General features: G+C 49.2%; 6 protein-coding genes and 1 non-coding gene across 7 annotated transcripts; 2 read left to right on the top strand and 5 right to left on the bottom strand.

The window, feature by feature from the left end:
* Positions 1-2,054: 2,054 nt before the first annotated feature.
* GGS25DRAFT_487492 (P-loop containing nucleoside triphosphate hydrolase protein) lies at positions 2,055-6,091 on the bottom strand. The gene has a single exon (XM_049260722.1). The coding sequence runs from the start codon at positions 6,066-6,068 to the stop codon at positions 2,226-2,228; it is 3,843 nt and encodes a 1,280-aa protein (XP_049118087.1). The 5' UTR covers positions 6,069-6,091; the 3' UTR covers positions 2,055-2,225.
* A 137-nt stretch (positions 6,092-6,228) lies between these two features.
* Positions 6,229-7,431, bottom strand: GGS25DRAFT_487488 (uncharacterized protein). Its single transcript, XM_049260721.1, has one exon. It carries the CDS (start codon positions 7,129-7,131, stop codon positions 6,511-6,513), a length of 621 nt encoding a protein of 206 aa, XP_049118086.1. The 5' UTR covers positions 7,132-7,431; the 3' UTR covers positions 6,229-6,510.
* Positions 7,432-7,954: 523 nt separating this feature from the next.
* Positions 7,955-8,043, bottom strand: GGS25DRAFT_t44. The gene has a single exon. It is a non-coding gene; the product is annotated as a tRNA-Tyr (tRNA).
* A 150-nt stretch (positions 8,044-8,193) lies between these two features.
* GGS25DRAFT_246218 (amidase) lies at positions 8,194-10,433 on the bottom strand. Its single transcript, XM_049257163.1, has 3 exons — positions 8,708-10,433; positions 8,496-8,601; positions 8,194-8,427 (listed from the first exon to the last, which is right to left on the bottom strand). The coding sequence occupies exons 1-3, from the start codon at positions 10,130-10,132 to the stop codon at positions 8,306-8,308; spliced, it is 1,653 nt and encodes a 550-aa protein (XP_049118085.1). The 5' UTR covers positions 10,133-10,433; the 3' UTR covers positions 8,194-8,305.
* A 408-nt stretch (positions 10,434-10,841) lies between these two features.
* On the top strand, positions 10,842-12,751 carry GGS25DRAFT_520917 (major facilitator superfamily protein; the record flags this gene model as incomplete). The annotated part of the gene is made up of 6 exons (XM_049263970.1): positions 10,842-11,075; positions 11,153-11,193; positions 11,265-11,362; positions 11,430-11,770; positions 11,837-12,444; positions 12,511-12,751. 6 exons carry the CDS (start codon positions 10,842-10,844, stop codon positions 12,749-12,751), a joined length of 1,563 nt encoding a protein of 520 aa, XP_049118084.1.
* Positions 12,752-13,954: 1,203 nt separating this feature from the next.
* GGS25DRAFT_487483 (major facilitator superfamily domain-containing protein) lies at positions 13,955-15,693 on the top strand. The gene is made up of 2 exons (XM_049260720.1): positions 13,955-14,722; positions 14,847-15,693. The coding sequence occupies exons 1-2, from the start codon at positions 13,964-13,966 to the stop codon at positions 15,255-15,257; spliced, it is 1,170 nt and encodes a 389-aa protein (XP_049118083.1). The 5' UTR covers positions 13,955-13,963; the 3' UTR covers positions 15,258-15,693.
* A 2-nt stretch (positions 15,694-15,695) lies between these two features.
* GGS25DRAFT_487481 (Glyoxalase/Bleomycin resistance protein/Dihydroxybiphenyl dioxygenase) lies at positions 15,696-17,830 on the bottom strand. The gene is made up of 6 exons (XM_049260719.1): positions 17,497-17,830; positions 17,358-17,427; positions 17,246-17,274; positions 16,647-17,098; positions 16,246-16,510; positions 15,696-16,154 (listed from the first exon to the last, which is right to left on the bottom strand). The coding sequence occupies exons 1-6, from the start codon at positions 17,609-17,611 to the stop codon at positions 15,979-15,981; spliced, it is 1,107 nt and encodes a 368-aa protein (XP_049118082.1). The 5' UTR covers positions 17,612-17,830; the 3' UTR covers positions 15,696-15,978.
* Positions 17,831-17,881: the final 51 nt, after the last annotated feature.

Genomic DNA, 17,881 nt, shown 5'->3' with positions numbered 1-17,881 from the left:
CGGGAAGCTACGTAGGTAGCTACCTACCTACTTGAAGAACTATGAGGATAGGAGTAAATATTACCCCTACATTAGATAAACCTCAGAGCCGCCGGGATGCCATATCCGCTGAGGTGAACAAGAGCAGCCTTAGCCAAACATCAAACATGGTGGCACGGTACTCAACAGAAGTGTAACTTCTCATGGGCTAATGCGGCTCCTTGATGACTGACGAACTAGGGAACGTCATTAGCTTAAAAGCGATGATAGGTGATACATTTTTGTGTAGTCTCCAGTTTCGTAATACATTAATAGCAGTACCTAGGTAAGTTTCGGTACATGTATAAATTGGCAGTTTCAATGTTTATTAGATCAGATAGTGGTGGCATAATGTAACTTAGACCGCTGTATGTATGTACTACCAATAATGATGTCGTCGTTGTTCTCGTATAGTTCATTTTAGAAGTCGATTAATACTATTTTTGCTTTGACTTAGGTACTTAAGTACTAGGTAGGTTATATTTGCGTCTTTGTGTCTGTCTGTCTGTCTGTCTGTCTGTGTAGTGTAGATGTGTTGTTTCATGGTGGGCCGAATCTAGACCATAGAAAAGAGATCTAGTAGTTAAGTAGACCAGGCGTTCGGAATTATGATTGCTGCTTGTTGATTGCTAATTGTTGGTTTGTTGGTTATAGTGGTGATAGTGGTGGTGACGGGAATGAATGGGACGTAAGAGAGATTAAAGAGAGGAAGGAAAAAACTGCCGAGTTTTCATGACGAAAGGAATCAAGTGTGGCTTTTCCACACTATCCAAATTGAGCCATGGACAGGTTCGGCGAAGTGGGGACCAAATAATACGGCATTGCCAACTCGGCAGATGCTTTTTCTCTCATTCCCAACTCGTTCCTTCTTTCTTATTAGCTTCTCGGTTTCTTGGTAAATGCGATTTTGCCGCGCTAGAATGAATTACATAATGTCTTTAACTTAAAGTTGTACTAGTAGTTAGTATAGATTATGTAAGGGGTAAGATACCTCGGCTGCTTACATAAACATTCAAGTTCAATGTTGCATGCAGTACGTACTACTAGCAGTACATAGGTACTTACCTACGAGTGTCCCACCACCTTGGATTTAAATGTTGTCTTCCAGACTCTTCCTTCACAGCCTGATATCAACAACCCCTTTACCAGGAAAAGTATAGCTTGGACCCTGGCTACGGCATCGAGAAACCCAAGATCTTCCATGTTAAGGGTAGGTAGGTCGCCTGGGAGCTACCTACCTACATATTAGCTGTCAATGCTGTGTTACCAGAGCTTCATGTTGTGCACCCACCGGATGTAGCCCCCTATTCTTCCGTATTTTTCCCAACCGGTGTACAAACCAGGGTACCCAGCAGCTTCATAACCCGGGTACAGAGCTTTGGGCTTATCACTTACCATATGAATTATTTGCTCTTGGGGGCTTTTTTTCTTGTTTTCCCCCTTTTTTCTTTCTCCTATCCAATGTGTCCTTCGTAATAATATATCTCATACTCCTAGTAGTACATCCCCATCGCACCACCGCTGTGTAGGCCCGTCGGCAGTACGACGGAGGTGTTTTGAGCATGCTAGTAGTAGTAGCGACGCGCGCCTCGGCGTCTAGAAGGCGCCCGAGCAATTTGACCCCAATATCGGGCGGTATCTAGACGCGGCTGTCATTTCTCTTGTAAGCTGCCTAGGTGAGTTACTGGGCTAAGTGGCATGGAGCACCTTCGGTTAGGGCGCTTAAGCCCCGTTTGGATGTGAACGCGGTAAGTTTTCACTTCATAAGCTCTTCTGTCATTATTTGTTTTACAGATCGAGTTTACCTCGGCCGGTTCTAGACTATTGACACCTTTGGGCACCTTTAAGGAATCTCTACGGGAAAAAGAACCAGAGGCACATGACTGCTTGGTACAAGAGAGGTGTGTCAATAGTCCAGGGTCTACACCGGATCTCGCACCTAAGGTAACTTGATGACATGTTAGTAGGTGCCTATGTAGGTAGGTGTTTGTTCAAGGTTGTCATCATGTTTACATGTGTTTGTAAGACGTCGCCAATTTGAAGGGATGAGTGGGTATATTGGTACTATACAAAATTTCTTGGCCCATTGGTGCGTGAGGCCTTCACGTACTGGATTATCCAGGTACACATAAATAACGCTTACACGTCATGAAAAGCTCCCGTACCGGGCAAGCTTAAACTATAAGGCCAATGCAGGTGGGTATCACCTACAAAGCCTGATCTCCTTCCGCCACCAACTCGACTCCTTCAGTCCCTGCCTTTACCGTGACAACATTCGCCCCCACGCCATTTTCCGCATCGCCCTCCTTCTCGGCAAGACGAACCAGACTCCGGTTGTGGGTGATGACGAACACGTAGGCCAGCCGCTCTGTCATCCAGCGGCACCACTTGAGCACCGAGGCCTGGCCCGCATCGTCCAGACTATCGAAGGCTTCATCTACAAGCATGTACCCAGCCATGTGTGGGCTCCTCGCCTCGCCCATCATAAAAAGCGCGAAGAAGAGCGCGAGGTCCACGCGTTTCCGCTCGCCGCCGCTCCTCTTGGCGTACGCGAGAGAGGGGTTGATCGACAGCGAAGGCTCGAGCACCGAAGCAGACTTCTGACTACTGCTACCGTAGCCTTCGTCTTCATCGTGGTCTTCCTTGAATAGTGCCCCGATAGTACCCTTCGTCATGTTACGCGCATAGTTCGCGTCCTGGTACATGACCATCAGAATCTGCCCCAGGAGTTTGTTCAACTCTCCGAGGTGTCGCTCGGTGACGTATCGACGGAACGTAGCTTTTGACGCTGATACTTGACGACGTGTAAAGGAAGACTGCCAGAAGGCGAATATTTCTCGATGGGAATGTATACTCGCAGCTTCTTCACCAAGTGTAGCAGCCTGATGGCTGAGTTTGGCAAGAGACTCAGCGTCGGATTTGAGCTGTGCTTCATATGTAGAGATTTCTCGCTCTCTGCTGGAAAGCATTATTTCATAGCGATCCAAGGACGCTTCCCAGCGCCTTCTTGCCACATCTATAGCCTTTTGATATCCCTCGAGATCGTGCTGCTTGCGAAGAAGCTTTTGCCGATGGCTTTCATAATTGCGTCGCAAAAGTTCATCTCTCTTTTGGAGAGCATTTAGTTCAGCAATAGCAGCACTAAGCTGGCTAGGAATTCGCAATGCTTCTTGGACTGTGAAATCCCTTAGAATAGTATGCACATCATCTTCGCTAATTGAGTTCTGTCTGGCGATATCGCGGGGAAAGGTGGCTATTCTGTCCCTTATAGCATTCACCTTAAATTGTGATTTAGTAGCGCTTTCGGAAAGACTGAATATAGCTGCTACATGGCCATTCCATTGTCGCTCAACTTCTCTAGCCCTGGCGATAGCCTTTGCTGCTATCTTGGATTCTATGAAGTTTATAACTTTCAGAATTGATTCCCAAAGCATGCCAAAGAAAAGTGAAACGCTCGGTAAGAAGCCTTGGTCGTCACTTGCCCCCTTATTTTCGTCATGTTTGTTTTTGTTACGTTCCTCATCAATGAGTGACACTGGAATCTCCAATGCATCGTTCTCCCCAACTAGACGCTCAAGGGTTTTCTCAAGCTCATCAAACCATGAGCTGGCAGTTTTTATTTCTTGTTTGATAGTAGCACCTTCACGATCAATAGATAAACGTGCTTGGGCAAGCCTTGCTAGGTCGCCAATTTTGCTGACCTCTGCCTGTGCCCACGACAATTGTTCCTGGACATCTGAAAGCTCTGGTTCGAGAGCAGACAAAGGCAGTTCGGCCGCAAGGGCCTTCTGCAACTTGATCACCCGAAGACTGTTCTCGTTCAAGGAGGCGATATGATTCTTTTCCTCGCGGTCCATTTGACTGGCGAGAGATGATCCTTCGCTCCGTAGACGTCTTGGCACTCCTCCCATCTGTTTCATTCGACCTTTCAGATGCACAAGGGTATGTGTAACTTCTCTTAGTTCTGACTTCTTCTGGTTTAATTCTTCATCAACTTGGCCTAACATGGAATTGCAGGCCTCTGCACATCGGTCTAAAATCCCTAAACCCAATGCTGTCTCGGTCAACTGCCTCCTTTGTATTGACGAGGCACTCAAGAAGCTTCGCGTGCTTTCGTTGCCCAACAATATTGTTCTGATGAATGTTTCGAATTCAACTCCTAGCAATTCGTTGATAGATGCTTGGCTACTTCTGGTATTAGGCCCTTCAAATTGCGACTGGATTATACCATCTTTTTCCACAATCACTCGATTTTGAAACTCGCTATGATTTCGGGATCGTGAGATAGTATACCCATTCGCAAATGTCAGACGGACATTGCAATTTTTCTTGACAACGTCGTTGACAACATCGTTTACTCCAAGTCCATCTCTAATACACTGTCCGAACTGGCACCAGACCATTGCCTCAATGATGGTGCTCTTCCCCGCCCCATTGTGGCCCACGATGAAGTTTACGCCTGGTACGAAGTGTTTCTTGAATTCGAGATTGAGGGTTCCCTGGACACCAAGGAAGTTCGTGATTTCGACAGAAACAGGGTGTGCGGCAAAAATGGTTTGGGCCATGGCTGCGTTTGGGGCGTCGCTCGAAGGGATAACCGTAGCTGGTGTTGATAAGTCAAGCATGTCCCTATACTTGACTGTAGAGCTAGTTTTGTCATGGACAAGATTACCGATATTCACAAGTCGTTTTCCCACAACAGTCAAGATCTGTTTCCTCTCTTCTAGAGTAGAGTCAAATGTCAGAGAGGACAAATACTCATCCACCGTTTCGTCTAAGTTGATTGATTCCCGCTCTATTTTCCCAGCCGTAAATCTAGGCTCATCGATCTCAGAAGCTCTTTTCTTTGCCTCTAGCATCTTTGCTGCATTTTGATCTGATTGACTTTGCATATCAATAGGGAGCATAGTCTTTCCCAGACCAGAGTGTGATGCTGTCCATTCTGGCTCAAAGGGCTTCCAATCCCTCACACTGCGTGCTCCTAGCTTTGCAAGACTATCTCTAGCAGAGATGTATTTGTGCCTCGATAGTTTCCCCAGAACCATGACATGCTTGTTCTGAACCTGTTCATCCTGAAGCTTTTCCGCGAGCACATCTTCTACGTCGACAGCCGTGTAACCTTCGGCATATGGACTACTAATAAGTTCATGCTCCAAGGTTTCAGGGTCGAGAAGAATGGCCCCCTTTTGGGTGTCAAATAGATCTGCCCACGTTAGCTGTAAAGGTGCCCCGATATATGTTATGCTTCCTTGAAGATCTCCCGATTGCTTGTTCTCGGCCTGCAAAATGGTTTGGTGACTGTGAAAGTGCCCGGTGAAAGTCCTTGCCAGAGGTGCAAAATTACTTGCGCCGGTAAGTCCGGGGTACCTTATAGGTGAACTTGATTTTCCCGTCTCGGACTTGACAACATACTTCTGGGTTATGGCCCGATTTATAGCTAGATGGCCAAACCCCACCGCCGTGGCCGCGTACTTGGGATCCAGATCACGAACGGAATCGATAATCTGACTCTGGTCATCACGGAAGGGCATTACAAACACATGCCTTCCATCCCATTCATGACATCCTATTTCTGTATGCAGGGTCACAAATGGGGATAGCCGACTAATAGAGAGTGCTTCCAAGGCTGAAGTAGTATAATCGAGGCGGTAGGCTAGGTCATGATTGCCCAGAATGATGTTCACATGTGGCACGGCTTCTACCAACTTGTTTAAGAAGCGGTAACATGCTGAAAGCACGTGAGTGGGCTGGGAAGTGCGTGTTGTGAAGAGATCGCCGCAGATGATAGCACGGGAGATGTTATATGAATTTGGCAAGGAGTTAATCCAATTCGTTGTACGGATAATCCGGTCGAGGTCGAAAGATTTGAAATGAACATCACTAATTAGCATCCAAAGTGGCTTTCCCTTGATTCTCATCTCAAATACTGGCGTGTCATGTGAAGGAGGGTATTTGAAAAAGGGAGGGCATAGAAAAGAAGAAGATAAAAATAGGTAAAATATAAAATATAAAATGCAACAACAAAAGAGCTTGAGGGAGCTTAGGTACATAGCCAGGCCGATATCGATAAAGCTTGCACCAGATTTACTATGTCGTAACAAGTTTACTTAATTATCTAATCAATAATGGATCACGGGAATAGTGGACCGAAATATAACTAGTTATTTATGTTGTAGAGTTTTGTATGAATAACTAACTAATCTGAATAATAAAAAAAGTCGTGCAATCATAGATTTCATCCCAACCCAACTCAGGCCCGTCACCAACCACCACTACCACCAATAAGCATGGCTAATCGTATCCGAAGATACACAGAAAACTCCCCCTTCCCATTTGTCCCATATAAATACCCGTCAAGGTATGACCAACTACTAATGTAACCAATAATTAGACACCTACGCCCTGGTAGGTATTAAGTATTAACAGCATCGATATTCTCTTCTCATCTTGTCTTGTCTTGTCTTGTCTCGTCTCATCTCGTCTCTTCAATCTTCAAGTACCCACTGCACAAGTTCCCTGGCAAGCCTTCAACTTGGGGAAAATCAGCAACGGCTTATTCTTGCTTGCTAGACCTATCATGCACGTGCCGCCCGTGTAGTCGCAGGCACCCTGCGTCAGGTTCAGGCCGACGCCAAAATGGCCAATACCCTCGTACACCTTGTACAAGGCAGAGTCCATGCGGGTCATGTTGTATGTGAGTGTGAACTTCAGGCCTATGTTCCGCGGGTCGAAGGGAAAGCCACCACCGCCACCACCTCCTCTGCGTGTGATATTGAGGGGATGCGACAGGCCGATGGTCCACGTGCTATACAGGTTGTTCGTGGTCTCTGTGCAGTGGTGGCCTCGGGTAGTGATGGTGCAATTCGCGTTGCTTGGGTCGAAGGTAAAATACCCCCCGCCTTCGGCGTGCGGCCGCGTCCCCGCGTCGGCTGAATTTGGGTTTTCTATGATGAGGTCGACGGCGATAGGCCCAGGGCGCCGCATAGATGGGGTTCTGATCTGGATGCTGGTGACCTTCCAGGGGGCTAAGGCCCCGACTATCGGGGTATATCCAGCATGGCAGAGTTGGCAGAGGATGGCCGCGAATGTCGCGAGAAGGGCGAAAATTTGCATTTTTGGAATTTTCTGGACTCTTGATATTTGCTTTTTAAGTGTGCTACCGGAGGCTAGTAGAGTTCGTTGGTTTGTATTAAATTTTCTCGGTCTGATGAAGAAAAAGGCTCGTCGAGAGGGTGTGGTGTAAGCTTCCACGGCGTCTTATAACAAGTATCACCTCTCCCTTTTCCTTATCTATCTACTTGTGTATTTGCTCTTCAAACAACGAACATCTGATGAAGACATCATCACGTAAAGCTAGCACATAACGGATAGCTGGACTAAGAGTAGAGAAAACTCTATATGCATTGTTCTGAATCATGAACATGCGCCAGTGTGGATGCTGAACATGATCTGGTGACAACATGCTAGATCATCTCTAGTTCTCAGCACTGCTGCGATGGCTTTAGGGCAATGCCATGGTACAATGGTCTGATGCGCCAAGGAGGTTTACTCTGGTTATGACGCGGAAAATAGGAAGCTGATAACCATCGACAACCATTGATAACTTTTGATAGACCCCGGAGTCGACTATATCCGAGTGGATCTCCATTAGTTAATATAACCTAGAAAGTAGCACATGCTAAGTATAAGTAGTCCTGGAGTCTGGAGATTATAGACTACTACGGTACTACCGGATAGTATCCATGATACATGTTCCAAGTTGTTTCGAATGTGATTTGATATGACGCAAAGTCTCTTATGATAATCCTTCAATCCAATACACATATATCTTACCTTCAAGTTACGATTTACTTGCCAACCCTGACCCCAGATATACCCTAGATATACTACACTAACATCACACACAATGATATTTGGGAAAAGAGCCAAAAAATAATCCCCCAGACCGGAATCGAACCGGTGACTTTTCGGTAACAATCTTGAACAATTACAGCCGAACGCCATAACCAACTAGACTACCGGGGGCTTGTAGTTGGGAATACGATTGCTAAGTTTGTTCTAAATAGGTAACAGCACCTACTCTGGAGCTTGCTGTAACTTCAGCCTGTAAGTCTGGTGGTTTAGGCAGGCACGGCCCCACACACAGGCACTACCTACAGTATGTCGGTACTCAGTGTTGAAATAGGTACCAAGAGCGTTTTAAGGTTTAATGGTCGTTGTTCAGCATTGGACGAAGAACTCTAATTTCGTTTCAGACCGAAATAAAGAAGGCTCGAGGTTAGGACCGTTAGGCAGCTCCATTCAATACGCCGTCGATTAGTTCGACGTCATAAAGCAGCTGCTGGTCTCCTAATCTCGGGCCAACTAATTGCAACGCCACAGGCGCCCCCATGAACAATTCTGGGTCATCTAGAATTATCGTTTCGTTAGCATTCCAACTTCATAACCACGAACTTGAGAAAGTTGAGATCGCATACACATATCTTGATTCTTCTGGTCGGCTTCATGTCTCGGTTTGAATTCGACATCCACCGGATCAAGAGCCGGATCGACGTGTGTAAATGGTATAACAATTGCAGGGTACTGTGGAGGTGAGTACGAATTTGGTTAGAGCTCGTCAACACAATATTGTACGCATCATGTGGATTTCTCCAGGGAAGGGAAGAATCAAGATATGTGAGAAACCTACATCGGCGACATTCCAAGCAACTGTATAGATATCGCTCGTCCAGTCTCCAGGCTTAACCGCTGTATGCGGGCCCACCGGCGTTAGCAGCACATCGCAGCCAACTCTCTGCCATTCGTCTAGAATCTGCTTCTGGACTCCTAGCTTCTTGGTATTCCACATCCATGTCTCCTCCTGTGTCTTGGGTGGGATATCCCAGAAACCAATCTTCTTTACACTTGGTACGATAGGCTCACCCGTCTTGGCGAATTCTTGTCGCGGATACGACAATCCGTCTAGCGTGAACAGCTGCTCCGAGATGTCACGGATCCCAATGAAGTCTGGCGGGTGGAAGTCGCGAATTTCAAATCCAGCGGCGGATAGCTTAGCTACGGCTTCGCGCACCGCTCGACGAACCGGTGGATGTGGTGTGAGACCTGAGGCATATATGATGCCGATAATGGGCTTTCGCGTCGCTGGGGTACCGATCTCCATGATGTGCGGTATGACGGCCGGATCGAATGTCCACGGCTTCGCATCCCTGACTATGCGCGTAAAAAGGGCAAGGTCGCGCACCGAGTGTCCTAAAGGGCCTGTAACGGCTGGAATTCCTGTGTTGGAACCTGTCCAGCCTGAGTACGAATACCCAATCATGGGAATGACCCCGAAGGTAGGTTTATACCCATAGACGCCGTTGCAAGCAGCTGGTATTCGTACCGACCCACCGACGTCGGTCCCGGCACCTAGTGCACTGCATCGGAAGGCTTGACTTGCACCCTCGCCGCCACTACTACCACCACAAGTCAAATGAGAGTTTACGGGGTTCTTCGTGCGTCCGAACACGTTGTTATGGCTCTCGGCGACCAACATAGTATGCGGTACATTCGTTTTGGAGATCACTACTGCCCCGGCAGCTTGTAGGAGTTCCGGCAAGGGCGACGTTTGGTCAGCCGGTTGGAAGACCCTAGACATATATCCGTTGGTGGAATCATATCCCTTGAAGTGAAAACACTCCTTAAAGGTCATGGGAATCCCATGCAATGGGCCAACTGGTTTTCCCGTACGCTTGAGAATATCGTCTAATTCCTCGGCCCTCTTTATCGCATCTGCGAACATGATCTCCGTCAACATGTTGCAGACCTGGTGTCCTACAGCAGCGCGTTTGCAGAAGGCTGTCACGACTTCTACAGCCGTGAACTTGGCCTCCGCGATAGCAGCAGCTAGCGAAGTAGCATCATACTGGTCACTAGTAATTGCTAGCTCGGCCGAAGACAATATCTCGCATGAATTGACAATAGACCGGAGATCGGCCGTGTCCTCCGATGGTAAGTGTTCCTTCTTCAACTTCCATTCTGCCGGTATCCTCGAGTCTCGTTCTGCAAACTTCGCCGCCTGGAGTTCCTGCCAGGTCTTACCTGTACTAAAGATGTGATTATTACTCATAGTCATTGATCAGCGTCTTTGAACTAGGCGCTCGATGGTTAGTATCAAGACGGAAGAATACTCAAATAGGTGTAGTCCGTTATGAGAGCGCACCTACACATCACAGCACAGTATACTACATAGTATGCAATTTTTGTGAGCCCGCCCCTGAGAGCAAGTGTGGGGTATATAAGCACGCCGAGAGATAACATACCCCAAGGCCCCAAGACATTCCATAGATTTACCCTGTTTTACTCCTCACATCCTGATGTCTTGACCAGATACCATTACTACCTTACAACCTCTAGTAATTCTTATTACCTAAATAAACCCGGAGATAAATGGGGTGGCCTAAATATTGGCATAAATGCGATCCTCATCTGAAAGCTTATAGTATATCCAGCCAGTAGGACGTAATAGGTAGTTCCAGGCGGCGACGTCAGTTCCAAAACCACCTGCACGCCTTCATCTCGACCGGACACGCCAAGCATCTTATCATACCAACCATGCACATCAATATCATGATCCTTGGGTTCTATCGTCACACTCACCGAAGCCCCCATTCTAGGCGATACTGGGATAAAGGTGGATAGGTAGGTACCCAACAGGTAGGTAAGTGGAGGTCACATTTAATATCTACACAGAGCCATTTTCGGACGTGTTAGGACTTTCGCGAGAGTTTTCGTCTTCTTTGTTTCTGAATTGTAGAAAGACGAAGACGGAGTACGCATCGAAAATGTCGGAGAAGAAAGAATCTCCAGCAGGTGCGACCTCAGTCGATACAGAGCGCGGCGCCGACATCGTCGTGGCTCCCGAGCAGAACGCCTTCCAACGCCTCCTTCACCAGCGCAATGACCTCGATGCACTGGGCAAGGAGATGGTCCAGCAGGCGCTGCAATATGACCGGGCGCAACTCGAGGCGGACGCCGTGAAAGTCCGCTGGAAGCTGGATCTTTTCGTGCTTCCCATGGTAAGATGCCTTTCCTCAGGAATCTCCTCTCTTCTCGTTATATGGTTTGGGTTCTAACAGAAATGTCATGAGCAAAGTTGATGGTTACGTACATGTTGGCATTCCTCGACAAGCAAACGTACGTTTTCGCCTATGTATCTCTATCCCGGTTGTATGGGAAGCGGTCTAACAAGTTGATCTGGTGCATAGGCTTAATTATGCGAATGCGTATGGGTTACAAGCTGATACGCATATGACGGGTGACAATTACTCTTGGGTCGTATCTGCCTTGTACTTTGGCTGGCTTTGTAAGCGTTTACCTGTGAAATATCCTTCCGATATGTTGAAAACTTGTCTAACTTTGCATCAACAAAGTCGGAGCATGGCCGTGGAATATGCTGTTGCAGCGTGTTGCCATTGGAAAATTGTTGGGCGGCTCGCTGTTCATCTGGGGAGCCGTCTGCATGCTTCAGGCCACAGTGACCAGCTTCGGTGGTTTCGTCGCCATTCGATTCTTTCTCGGCATGTTCGAGGCTGTTCTATCGCCTGCGTGTATCCTGATAACCTCCATGCTTTGGACTCGTCAGGAGCAGTCCCTACGCAGTTCCCTTTGGCTGTCCACGAACGGTCTCTCTAATATCCTCGGCGCACTTCTGGCTTATGGCTCGGGCGTCGCCGAAGGTCTGGTGATAGCTCAGTGGAAGCTCATTTTCCTGGTAGGACTCGCCATCTCGTCTTTCGCCCCTTTTAACCGAAGCTAACTTGAAGTCATGTGCGTGTAGATAGTCGGTGCCCTTACGTTTGCCTGGGGGTTTGTCATCATAATTTACCTCCCCGATGGACCGCACAACGCCAAGATGCTAACGGAATACGAACGTCTCGTCGCCGTCTGGCGTGTCTCGGAGAACCAGATGGGCCTGAAGGATGCGACAATCAGGCCTTACCAGATGAGGGAAGCACTACTGGATGGGAAATGTTACTTATTATGGTTGATGGGCATCGCACTTGGAATCCTCAACGGCTCCATTACTAATTTCATGTCGGCTATCATCAAGGGGTTCAACTTCGACGCGCTTAGGGCTTCGCTTCTTCAGGCACCGGGAGGTGCTTTTGAAGTATGCTTCAGCATTGCCATGGGATACATGTCACAGCTCCCACACATGGTGGGCGGGAGTACCGTGATTGGCTGCTTAGTGGGTATAGCAGCGCTCGTGGGCATTCTTACCATCGATATAGAGCACCGTTATGCGCTGGTGGGCATGTGTTGGATGCTGAATACGATCGGGTCGCCCATCATACTAAACTGGACTCTTCCCGGCCTCAACGTAGCTGGACATACCAAGAGAAGCACTGTTATCGGAATTTATTTCATCTGTTTCGTGGTTGGGAAGTAAGTCAACCCCCCGCTCGCAACAAGGGAACACGAACGCTTCATACTTACATTGATAACTTGCAGTATTATTGGCCCACACCTATTTCTCCCCGAGGAGGCACCGAGATATCCAACCGCGATCAAGGGGCTGTTGGGTACGTACTGCGCAATCGTATTCTTCCAAGGACTCTATGCTCTGTGGTGCTTCCTGGATAATAAGAAGCGCGATAAGTTAGGGCAGCGGGCAGATAATGAGGAGGAGTGGTTGGAAGGGTTCGAGGATTTGACGGACAAGCAGAACAAGCACTTCCGATACAAGTTGTAAACGAACGTTCGTTGCATTCGGTATTTGGAGTAGGATGGAAGATACCTATTAGACCTGTACGACTTGGTACCTAGGCAGGTGATTATATACCTGCCTAGGTAGCTTTCTCTAGGTCTAGAGTTATATAAATTTTCTACTAGGTATTACAAGTTGAGCCCCGAAGAGCGAGCGAGAATGAGGGGATCCCCCCCAAGTTTTAATACACCCAAAAATAGTATCGGTACGATAATAAGGGTCGCCAAGATCTATCGCGATGGCTTCTGGAGTAGAGTCCAATACCTAAACATAATTGAATGATGATGCAGGCGTCATTGAATTCTGTACAATGCCTATTCCTATTAAAGCCGAGCATGTCACGATAGCTTCAAAGTATTCGTTACCAGTCTACCAATGACTCGCCCATGCTCGCATCCGCAGTGGGGGCGATCTACTGTACCTATTGTCGAATGGTTTAACTATAGCAAGGTTTAACTAGCTTAACTCCGACCTTCACACTTTCACAACACCTCAGCGCCGAAGCGTTCTCCGTAATATATCCTGATCTTTAACCTCCTAAGGTTACTAATGTTAGATAGAAGGGCGAGACCCGGCTACACGGCTTCAGCTTTTCAATATATATATATATATATATATATAGACCTAGACGTCTCAAACCTACATATGTACTAACCTTAGGTACTTACCTTAAGAATCATTCTCTAATACTCTCATCTCCTTTTCCATCTTTCAATTTCCTTATCTCCGAGCCGAGCCGAGCCGAGCCGAGCTCCGGTATACCTACTCACCCACCCACCTATACCTAAGTACTAGGTACCCCTTTACCTACAGTACACCTAGGTATCTATCTAGTTACTAACCATGGAACCACCACCAAACGGCGACGGCGCAGCAGCAGCAGCAGCAGCAGCAGTCCCGCCGCCCAAACGCGACGCTATGCTGTGGCGCGCGCTCGAAGAAAGCGGGCTGCTCTCGCTGCACGCGGCGGCGCGGGACGTGAAGCTGCTGTGCCTGCAGCGGCTGGTGCGGATGTTCGCGTACGGGGGGTCGACGCTCGCGCTCGTCGCGTACCTCTCGGGGCTCGGGTTCGCGGAGCCCGCCGTGGGGCTGTTCATGACGCTGACGCTCGGCGGCGACGCGGCGGCGAGCCTCGCGCTGACGGTGTGCGCCGACGCGCTGGGGCGGCGCGCCGTGCTCGCGCTGGGCGCCGCACTGATGGCCGGGAGCGGGGCCGTGTTCGCGCTGGCCGGGTCGTACTGGGTCCTGCTCGCGGCGGCGGTGGTCGGCGTGGTCAGCCCGAGCGGCAACGAGATCGGCCCGTTCCGCGCGGTGGAGGAGAGCATCGTCGCGCAGCTGACGGACCCGGACAGGCGCAGCGACGTGTATGCTTGGTACAGCCTGCTCGGCCTCGTCGGCGCCGCGTGTGGCTCCATGACGTGCGGGTGGGTGCTGCAGCACCTGACTGGGACGCTGGGGTGGGGGTCGATGCGCGCGTACCGTGCTGTGTACGTTGGCTACGCTGTCCTGGGGCTGGTGAAGCTCGCGCTGACGGCGCTGTTGAGCCACGAGGTGGAGTCGGAGAAGAAGCAGCTGCAGAAGCAACAGCGAGAGAGGCAAGAGAGGGATGGTGAGACGAGGCCGCTGCTAGGTAATGAAGCCGGTGATGCGGAGGCCAGCACAACCCCTCCTCCTCCTCCTCCTCCTCCTCCCGGTCCAAAGAAGGGGTGGCTGCGTGCATTGGTCCCGGATATAAGCAAGGAGAGTGTCCCGGTGGTCATCACGCTGTGTCTTCTCTTTGCGCTCGACTCCTTCGGATCCGGTCTCGCGCCCTTATCGTGGATCACGTATTACTTCAAATCGGTCTTCAAGGTCGAGGAAGGGACGCTCGGCTCCATCTTCTTCGTCACGCAGACGATCGCCGCGCTCTCGATGCTCGTCGCGTCGTCGCTCGCCAAACGGTTTGGCAACGTTAACGTAAGCAGTCTCCCTTCCTATTATCCCCCCCTTCCCCTTTCCCTTTCCCTTCCCCTCTCCCATACCCACCAATTTCTTTTCTTTCCTTTTCTTCTTTGCTAACCAACCACACACAAACACACAGACAATGATATTCACCCACCTCCCCTCGCAAATCTTCCGCGCCCTCCTCGGCGTCCCCACCAACCTGCACCTCGCCCTGGCCCTGCTCATCCTCAACGCGAGCACGCAGTCCATGGACACGGGCCCCCGCTCCGCCTTCCTCGCCGCCATCGTGCTGCCCGCTGAGCGCACCGCCGTCATGGGCACCGTCAACGTCGTGCGCACCACCGCGCAGAGCCTGGGGCCCCTGCTGACGGGGGTGCTCGTGGGCCGGGATCTGTTCTGGGTCTCGTTTGCGTGCTCGGGTGGCTTGAAGATGCTGTATGATTTAGGACTGTTGGCGTTTTTTAAGGAGAAGGAGAGGGAGAGGGGGAGGGAGAGGGGAGAAGAGGAGAGAAGGGTGGAGAGGGTTGGTGGGCAGGCTGGGGTTTAAGTAGGTTAGATGTGGATGGGGCTTACATATATGTATGTGTGTACGTGTCTCGGCAGAGTCGGCAAGCTCTGTGCCCAGCAGGAGGTGCAGAGCCAGCCAAGCTCATCCACCCACCCACCCACCCACTCTGCTGAAACTAGTTCTCGTGCATTTTAGTATGCATAGATGTTGTCACTGCTGATCAGCATGTGGGTTAACTATCGTTATATGTGCCTGCCTGGGTGGGTGGGTGGTGTGCCGCCGTGTACCTGCATATGACGAATACCTTGATGGATGGATGATGCAAGGAACCACATAGAGGGGCATGCATCTAGATATAGATACCCACCTTCATACCTACATGTAATCCTCATTTCTCAAAAAGAGATACCTAACTAACCACTTGCGATTACTGCCTGTCGTATACATCACAACATATAACAGGACAATCGCAACACCTACCTGGGCATGTGAGTCTCTATTCATGTAGGTAGGTATAATACTAAGCAACCAAAAGCGCTAGTGTTCATGGTAAGGAAGTAATAGCAATACCTCAGCCTCGGCAAGACTTTCAATGCTGCTCTTGATATATCCGTCTGTCTACCTAGTAAGGCACCTTTACCTACATCCCTTACTTCTAGGTAGGTACTCAGCCTCTACCAACCATCACCAAAGCCATATTTGATAAGCTCGTAAATGCATCCCTCGTGGACCCGCGACATAAATAACAACATCAGCATATTTAAAAGTTTTCCTTCCCAGAGAACCGCTCATTCTGCACAATCTCGACCCAGTAGCCATCAGGGTCCAGCACGAAGGCGACATTCTTCATGCGCCCGTCCGTAAGCCGCTTCTTCCAGTTGACGTTGAGGCCCTCGAACCGCGCGCACGCCGCATCGATGTTATCGACCGAGACGCCTAACACCTTGTGTATTAGAGGTGGGAGTGAAAAAAAAAAGGAAAGGGGCAGAGGAAAGGAAAGGAAAGGAAAACTCGAGGAAAAGCTCACAAATATGCCCGAAACCCTGGGGCTCCGAGTTACCGTCGTGGTACTTGAAGGCCTCATCCTTCTCGGTGCCGTAGTTCCACGTGAGCTCGAGCAGGCCCTCGTAGTCGGCCGTGAAGCCGTCTTGGGGCGGGGCCCCGTAGCCCAGGAAGTACAGGTTGAACTTGCCGGCGGGCTGCTCATTGGTGCGGAAGAGCGACATGCCGAGCACCTCCTGGTAGAACTTGAGCGACTTCTCGGCGTCCTTGACGCGGATCATCGTGTGGTTCTGTTGTTATGTCGTGGGTTAGTTAAAATGTCTGTATATCATTTGTCTTTAACGAAAGTTTTTTTTTAAAAAGCTTTCCACTCCCCATTGATGTATAAAAAAAGAGGTAAAAAGAGAAAAGGGGGCAACTACGTACCATCCGATACGTCGAAACATCCGTCTGCACCCCCTGCTCCTCAGGATCATCCGCGCCCTTGGACCCTCTCTTACGACTAATAATCTCAACCCAGTACCCATCCGGATCCAGCGCGAAAGCAATACTCTTCATGCGGCCATCAGCCAACCGCTTCTGGAACTTGTAGCCCGCGTCCTCGAGGCGCTGGCAGGCGGCCTGGATGTGGTCGACGGCTACGCAGACGTGGCCGAAGCCGCGGTGGGGCTCGGCGTTGCCGGTGTTGACGCGGTAGTGCGGGTCGTCCTCGGTGCCGTAGTTGTGCGTCAGCTCGATCAGGCCCTGCCGGTCGAACGTCTGGTTTCCCCCAGAAAGCGCGCCGGCGCCGTCGTACCCCAGGAAGTACAGGTCGAACTTGGCCTCCGGAAATTGCAGGTGCTTAACCAGGCTCATGCCGAGGAACTCGTAGAATTTGACTGTTGGGCGGTTGGAAAGATCACACTAGAGTGTTAATGCTGTGACTTTATTTGTCCTATCTTGAGAGGAGGAGAAGGAGCCATTGTTAGGGGCTATGGAAGATATCCACAGATACCAAAGTGGGTAGTAAGTAAATGCATTCGTACCAGATGCCTTGGGGTCCTTCACTCGGATCCTACGATTTGGATATCACATTTAGTTAGCTGTGTTTCTATATCTCAATGTACCTAATAAAATGATGGGAAGCTCTAGTCTTACATCGAGTGATTGAACTTATAGTTCTTTGTATCCGTAGTCGTCGCCATAGTTGCGAAAGTGTGCCCGACTCCTATATGATGGGAGATATAAGACAATTGCTTCATTATACCTCCAGGGCTACTAAGGTAACTTAACTTACCTAAGTAATGATAACTAGATCTAGAAATGAAACTGCGCTCACTCGTTACTTGCGTAACTGGACGGAATAGATTTGGTTGAAGGGTGATTCTATGTAGAGCGCGGAGACAATACATAAGGTGGGGTGGAGATACTAGATACTACACTGTTGACGTCTAGTTATTGATCAAATATCTGTACCGGATGTATACCTCGGTGGGTAGTGAATCGTAGTAGTAAGAGTTCCAATAAATAGAACGGCAAGTAATTATCAATGTGCCTCCTCCTATAGAAAAGCTTGGAATTTGAGAAATTGACTTTAGATACCATAATACCGCTAACTTAATGACGTTTGTCATCCCATACCAGCCATACCTAGTTGGTACAGCTATTTAGCTATTTACCCC

Source organism: Hypoxylon fragiforme (assembly GCF_022984875.1).
Source record: "Hypoxylon fragiforme strain CBS 206.31 chromosome Unknown GGS25scaffold_4, whole genome shotgun sequence".
In the NCBI taxonomy this organism is placed as follows: domain Eukaryota; kingdom Fungi; phylum Ascomycota; class Sordariomycetes; order Xylariales; family Hypoxylaceae; genus Hypoxylon; species Hypoxylon fragiforme.
Note: the sequence above shows the minus strand (reverse complement) of the source record. Positions and strands in the feature narration are given on the sequence as shown.

What these genes read in the sequence shown, in the direction of transcription:
- GGS25DRAFT_487492 (XM_049260722.1), bottom strand. Translation starts at nt 6,068, where the DNA reads ATGTACCTAAGCTCCCTCAAGCTCTTTTGTTGTTGCATTTTATATTTT.
- GGS25DRAFT_487488 (XM_049260721.1), bottom strand. Translation starts at nt 7,131, where the DNA reads ATGCAAATTTTCGCCCTTCTCGCGACATTCGCGGCCATCCTCTGCCAA.
- GGS25DRAFT_246218 (XM_049257163.1), bottom strand. Translation starts at nt 10,132, where the DNA reads ATGACTATGAGTAATAATCACATCTTTAGTACAGGTAAGACCTGGCAG. An exon ending in TTGCTTGGAATGTCGCCGAT is followed by an intron (nt 8,602 to 8,707) that starts GTAGGTTTCTCA and finishes TCACCTCCACAG; the next exon opens with TACCCTGCAATTGTTATACC. An exon ending in CCAGAAGAATCAAGATATGT is followed by an intron (nt 8,428 to 8,495) that starts GTATGCGATCTC and finishes CGATAATTCTAG; the next exon opens with ATGACCCAGAATTGTTCATG.
- GGS25DRAFT_487483 (XM_049260720.1), top strand. Translation starts at nt 13,964, where the DNA reads ATGGCCGGGAGCGGGGCCGTGTTCGCGCTGGCCGGGTCGTACTGGGTC. An exon ending in AACGGTTTGGCAACGTTAAC is followed by an intron (nt 14,723 to 14,846) that starts GTAAGCAGTCTC and finishes ACAAACACACAG; the next exon opens with ACAATGATATTCACCCACCT.
- GGS25DRAFT_487481 (XM_049260719.1), bottom strand. Translation starts at nt 17,611, where the DNA reads ATGTATTGTCTCCGCGCTCTACATAGAATCACCCTTCAACCAAATCTA. An exon ending in ATGTTTCGACGTATCGGATG is followed by an intron (nt 16,511 to 16,646) that starts GTACGTAGTTGC and finishes ACATAACAACAG; the next exon opens with AACCACACGATGATCCGCGT. An exon ending in CCAGGGTTTCGGGCATATTT is followed by an intron (nt 16,155 to 16,245) that starts GTGAGCTTTTCC and finishes ACAAGGTGTTAG; the next exon opens with GCGTCTCGGTCGATAACATC.